Source organism: Lactuca saligna, chromosome 8 (genome assembly GCF_052625555.1).
Source record: "Lactuca saligna cultivar CGN05327 chromosome 8, ASM5262555v1, whole genome shotgun sequence".
In the NCBI taxonomy this organism is placed as follows: Eukaryota; Viridiplantae; Streptophyta; class Magnoliopsida; order Asterales; family Asteraceae; genus Lactuca; species Lactuca saligna.
The window spans coordinates 93,398,107-93,404,710 of record NC_136424.1 but is presented as its reverse complement, the minus strand read 5'-3'; the positions used below and the strand labels follow the sequence as shown (position 1 = coordinate 93,404,710).

General features: G+C 35.9%; 1 protein-coding gene across 2 annotated transcripts; it reads left to right on the top strand.

Moving 5' to 3' along the window:
* Positions 1-502: 502 nt before the first annotated feature.
* Positions 503-5,407, top strand: LOC145012092 (pumilio homolog 2-like). Of its 2 annotated transcripts, XM_078970869.1 has the most exons (10): positions 503-979; positions 1,093-1,766; positions 2,069-3,264; positions 3,359-3,500; positions 3,601-3,708; positions 3,826-4,038; positions 4,123-4,233; positions 4,313-4,507; positions 4,609-4,783; positions 4,883-5,407. In XM_078970869.1, the coding sequence occupies exons 2-10, from the start codon at positions 1,113-1,115 to the stop codon at positions 4,918-4,920; spliced, it is 2,832 nt and encodes a 943-aa protein (XP_078826995.1). In that variant the 5' UTR covers positions 503-979; positions 1,093-1,112; the 3' UTR covers positions 4,921-5,407. The 2 variants fall into 2 exon arrangements, with proteins under 2 accessions (XP_078826995.1, XP_078826994.1); XM_078970868.1 differs by having other exon boundaries at positions 503-1,766.
* The last annotated feature ends 1,197 nt before the right edge of the window (positions 5,408-6,604 follow it).

Genomic DNA, 6,604 nt, shown 5'->3' with positions numbered 1-6,604 from the left:
TTGATATTTAAATATGTAAAACATAAAATTGGTTATACTTGGTAAAATTTTAAGCATCAATTACCATTTTGAAAGGTACTTTAAGAAAACAGTTTATGAAAAATAGGTCTTATTTCATCATCATAACATATTTTGGATGCTTAACTTCAAAATCATAACAATAATTATATAATATAATTTTTGGTTGATCGACTAATAAATTATAATACATTACATTGTAAAATTCCAATATAAGAGTACCATGTTTTTTAATTTTTAACATCTTAAAATGGATATAAATTAGAAGAATACCATGTTTCTCTTATCTATCTATTAGAAGATATTTGTCACTTGGTCAATCAAGCCCCTGCCAAAATTATATTCCTTTACTGATTTATCACTTCCTACGAACAAATTATAGCCCAGATCCAGACACAACTAAAGTTCCAAAAATAAAAATTATGAAAAAAAATATTATAAACAAAAAAGAAAAAAAGAAAAAACCCAAGTTACTGTATTTAATCTCTTCAGAGTAGTGAGTAGTTGAAAAACAAAACCCTAAAGGGGTTCTTTGTAAGAACCAATTCGCCGCCGGATCGATCTCTTTCACTTCTTGCTCTCAGTTTTTCTTGATACATGTAACTCAAACAGAACCTTCATCACCATCGGTTTTCATTTACCTAAATATTTCTTGTTTTTTGGCAACCCTTTTCTCCGAAGTTGCTGTTTTTGCAATCCAATGTGAAACCAGTTGAACATGTTGCCAAAAATTGTTCTTTTTTGTTTTCCATTCGTCTTTGTTCTTTGATCATCGAAATTTTTTGTTCAAGGTGTAAGCGTGTTTCAGCTGTTCTGTTTTTTGATCGAAGTTTCGATCTTTATGGGTTTTGAGTGCTGATTTTTAGCCTCTTTGGTGTTCAAATTATATTCCTTAATTTTGTTTTGTTTAGGGTTTTTAGGGTTTGCGGTGCGTGAGTGATCAAAGATTCGATTTTATATTGTAAGCCGACATAATTTCTCTGTGTAATCATCTGAGTTTCTTAATTTTGTGAATCATTTTTCCTTTCCTTGTATAATTTGCATAGTTTTTGTATTACTCTTTGCGCTATGAAGGCATAATTTCATCTGTCAAGATGTTATCCGAATTGGGTAGGAGACCTATGATCAGTGGCGGCGGCGATGGTTCATTCGGAGACGAATTCGAGGAGATAGGATTGTTGCTACGTGAACAAAGACGTGAAGCCGATGATCGTGAAAAGGAGCTAAACATGTATCGGAGTGGCTCAGCACCGCCCACCGTAGAGGGTTCGTTAAGTGCAGTCGGTGGTCTATTTAACACTAATCATGGCCAAAACAACGGTCTACCTTTCTCTGAATTCGCCGGCGGCAATGGATTCACGTCCGAGGAAGAACTCAGGGCTGACCCAGCATACTTATCTTACTATTATTCAAACGTGAATTTAAACCCTAGATTGCCACCACCACTATTGTCTAAAGAAGATTGGCGGTTTACTCAGAGGTTGCAGGGCGGTGGAAGTTCTGGGTTGGGCGGGATCGGAGATAGAAGGAAAGCAAATAGGACCGACGGCGGCGGTGGCAGCGGAAGTGGCGGCGGCGGTATGTCGCTTTTTTCTATGCCGCCTGGTTTTAACTCAAAGAAACAGGAGAATGATAACTCCGATGCCGAGAAAGTCAAGGTTTCAGCTGAGTGGGGCGGCGATGGGTTGATCGGTTTGCCTGGTTTAGGATTAGGTAGTAAACAAAAGAGCCTTGCTGAAATTTTCCAGGTAATTATTTATTTATTACAATTTTTGATGTATATCACATAAAATGAGCTTCAGTTATTACCAATGTTAACATTATGCTTGTATGAGGTAGAAAACCATTGCTCATGGGGTGTCAGTTTTTGATGTTTTCACATATGGGTTGTTTGGATATGCAATATAACCATTTTTATTAAGTAATTTTTAATGTGTTTACATATAATATAAAATTTTACCAACCAAACATATCATGGAATGTAATCACTAATTCCTTTACCTGTCAATTCCATTCCAGTGAAAGAACTAAAATGTGGTTATTTATGCAGGATGATTTGAGCCGATCCGCTCCACATTCCGGACACCCGTCTCGACCCGCCAGCCGTACTGCATTTGAAAATCCAGATGAAACCCTTGGTCCAGTAGATGCTGAGCTGGCACAGCCACATGGCACAAAGGGCCCACCAACCTCATACTCTTATGCTGCAGCGTTAGGTGCTTCTTTATCAAGAAGCACCACCCCTGACCCCCAACACATTGCTAGGGTACCTAGCCCCATCCCTACCCCAATAGGTGGTGGGCGGGTCAACCCGCCCGATAGAAGAAACCCTAATAGCCCAAACTTATTCAATGGGCCCACTTCTCACCCCAAAGAACAATCTGACTTGGTCAACGCTCTTTCCGCCATGAATCTCTCGAACGGTGTGATTGATGAGCCTAATTCCGATGATCAGAATGCTTTTTATCATCGGAATCAGAAAAATAACAAGAATAATAACTTGTACTTTGATGGATCTTCAAGTAACTTGCAATTCGACGGTGGATACTCTATAAACTCACCACAAATGATGTCCAATCAGCACGGAAACATAAACCTCCCGCCACTTTTTGAAACCGCAGCAGCAGCTTCCGCCATGGCGTACCCCGGAATGGAATCGCGATTCACTTTGGAATCACAAGCCATGAACAGAATGGGAAACCAAATGACTGGAAACGCACTCCAAGCTTCTTTCATGGACCCGATGTATCTCCAGTACTTAAGATCAACCGAATACGCCGCTGCTGCCCAAATCGCTGCCCTGAATGACCCGACTATTGACCGGAATTACAACCTCGGGAATTCATACACCGAACTCCTTCAAAAAGCATATTTAGGAACTTTATTGTCCCCTCAAAAATCACAGTATGGAGGTGTTCAATATGTAGGGGCATCTGCTAGTCCACATCATCATGGGTATTATGGGAACCCGGGTTTTGGGGTTGGGTTATCGTATCCGGGTAGCCCGTTAGCAAGCCCACTGCCCAACTCTCCGGGTGGGCCCGGAAGCCCAATTAGGCTTGGTGAACTTAACACACGATACTCTCCTCAAATGAGAAATTTAGGTGGGGGAAGTGGTGTGATGGGACATTGGCATTTAGATGGTGGTGATAATACTTTTGCTTCTTCTTTGTTAGAAGAGTTTAAGAGTAATAAAACAAAGTGTTTTGAGCTTTCTGAAATCACAGGTCATGTTGTTGAGTTCAGGTATTTCCATACAAAAATACAATTTCTTTTCTTTTTATTTTTATTCATGAAAAGTTTTTATTTGATTTTTTTTTTTTTTTAATTATTTCATTAGTGCGGACCAGTATGGAAGCCGTTTCATTCAACAGAAACTTGAAACTGCAACTACAGAAGACAAAAACATGGTGTTTCAGGAGATTTTTCCTCAGGCTCTAACTTTGATGACTGATGTGTTTGGAAATTATGTGATTCAAAAGGTTTTGTGAAAAATATATATATATATATATATATTTTTTTTCGAATTACAACAGGAAAAATCCATCTTTTTTTTGATTGGTTGATTGTTGTTTGTTTCAGTTCTTTGAGCATGGAATGCAAGGACAAAGAAGGGAATTGGCTGGGAAGCTAATGGGACATGTTTTGACACTTAGCCTTCAAATGTATGGCTGCCGAGTTATTCAAAAGGTAATGTTTTGGTACGCGGGAATCACACAAGGAATGGAATCGCGCATTCCATTTCCATTACATAATGAAATGGAACGAGAGATTAAGAATTGGGAATTAACCTAATCTTTTTGATAGGCAATTGAAGTTGTTGACATGGACCAAAAGATCAAGATGGTGGAGGAACTTGATGGCCACATCATGCGATGTGTCCGTGACCAAAACGGGAATCATGTTATTCAAAAATGCATTGAATGTGTTCCTGAAGATCACATTCAGTTCATTATAACAACTTTCTATGATCAAGTTGTCACCCTTTCAACCCATCCTTATGGGTGTCGTGTCATACAGGTTAGAAATAGTAATAATCTTTGTTATAACTTTTGATTTTCTTCAAGTAATTGAGAATATTAATAAACTTTTGGTGATTTTCAGAGGGTGCTTGAGCACTGTGAGGATCCAAAAACACAGAGCAAGGTGATGGATGAAATACTCAACTGTGTAAGCATGCTAGCACAAGATCAGTATGGAAATTATGTTGTTCAGGTGATTTTTAGCTTTGTTTTAAATTTGAATATCGTTGATTTTTTCTTGAAATCCTATGCTTATAAGTTTCTTGAAACAGCATGTGTTGGAACATGGAAAACCGAATGAACGATCGATAATAATTCAAGAATTAGCTGGGAAAATTGTACAAATGAGTCAACAGAAGTTTGCATCAAATGTTGTTGAAAAATGTTTGACTTTTGGTGATGCTAGTGAACGCCAGCTGCTTGTGAATGAGATGCTTGGTACTACTGATGAAAACGAGCCTCTTCAGGTTTTTTATTTTATTTTTTAATCCCTCCATTTTCATTTATTATGAAGTTTCATGTATTTTTTTGAGTTATGTGTAATGTTTGGGTTTCTTTTTGTATTCAGGCAATGATGAAGGACCAATTTGCAAATTACGTGGTGCAAAAAGTACTTGAAACTTGTAGTGACCAAGAACGTGAGCACATATTGTCTAGAATTAAGGTTCATTTGAATGCGCTTAAAAAATACACATATGGAAAACATATTGTAGCTCGTGTAGAGAAACTTGTTGCTGCTGGAGGTATTTTATTTTATTTTATTTTTTTGTTTGTTTTTAATTTCTTTGTATTACATAATAATAATAATAATAATGATGATGGAGTTATGTTGTTGATTGCAGAAAGGAGAATTGCTGCACAGTTGCTACATGCAACATAAGAGGAGGAGGGGAGGCATAGGAAACGAAGTTGTACAGCTAACGAAGGCTAGTTTGAGCTACCCTTTTTCATCACTCTGTCTTTCTCCTCTTCTAGTAGAAGAAAGAGGCTCTAATAGATAAGGGGCCAATTTGCAAATAAAGTTTGCTTGTACGTGAAAACTGTAAATTCTGTAGTTTTTTAAGGTTTATATACATAGTTTATAAGAATCTGAGACGCTTTGGGGGTCTTTTTGTAAGACTCCTGATGCTAATGCAGAGGCAGTATAATGATGATGATGATGATGACAGTGTGTTTGTTCTTGAAAGAGGTGTAAAGATGACTGGAAAGGAAAAAAAGGTGTGGTAGTTTTGTGACTGTACAAAAATGTTGCCCATATCGAAGAGAGTTTATTATGTTTGTAGGCAGAAAGTTGGGAGTTATCGTTTTCACGTATGCTATTTCAACGGTTTTTTTTTTTAATGCAATTTTATAATCTCTTTTGAGTTTCTTTGCTTTTTTTTTTTTATTGGTTGTTAGTTTTATAGGGGGTGTGTTGGAATTGGGATCTGATTCTGTTTTATTCTAGTGTTTGGGATGCTAAATTGGTAGGTGTCGAAGGGTTATATTTTGTGGATTCACTTGGGACTTTTGCTCTTGAAGAAATCCTTGTAATGTTTTAGGTGTACACAATAGGAGTTTTTTAAGAGGTTTTTCAGTAGTTTAAAAAAAAAAAAAAGAAAAAACAGCTTTTTCAATAGGTTGAAAGCTTTGAAAAGTGAAAAAGCTCAAACTAAAGCTTTTTTATAAAAGAACTTTCAAAGTAAAGAACTGATTTTTTTGTTCGATTTTAGTTTTTGTGAAAAACTGAATCATGTTAAATTTTATTCTAACGTCAAATTATCAGACTTTTGCTTATGAGTGAGCTAGGCGAACCCAAATATTTTAATCTTTCTCTTTTCTGAACTGAAATTTGAAAATTTTGGTTCCATTTTGGTTTTGGTGAAAAGCCGAATTAAAAGAACAATGTTAATTCCTAATTTTATATTAAATTTTAGTTCGATTGAAATCAGCCAACTTGAAGTTTTCATCTTTTTAAGACAAGAAAAGACAAGAAAGAAATATTTCATCTTTTTAAAACCAGAAAGAAATATCTGTATTTTGGATGTTAAAAGTCTAACCTTTTAAATGAGTTAAATACTAAAGATAATAATAAATAACTAAATAAATAATAATAGTTGAAGTTAATAAAATAAATAAAATCCAAATATACAAAAAAAAAAAAATTCTAAAACTTTCAAGATGAATTAGAAGGTAAAGATGAAAATTTTGAAGTTTAAGGGACCAAACTTGTCAATTTTGAAAAAATTCAGTTGACATTGAGTTTTTTAGTAAGGTGTAAATGAGGTTCATCCCAAACAAGCTCGATCTTGGTGCTTTTAATTTTTAAGAAGCTCAAGCTCGAGCTCGATTCGAGCTTAAGAATGAAGCTAGAGATCGGTTCATTACAATTTATTAATCTCTCTCTCTCTCTCTCTCTCTCTCTCTCTCTCTCTCTCTGAACACACACATTATTAAGGTAATTTACAATCTTAACTCTTATTATGTAATTTGTTTGAAAAGTGGTCTTAAGTGGCACTTAAATGAGAAACACGAGCTGCATGCATATGCTGGGCGTACGTGGTGGATGTTCAAACACTAATATT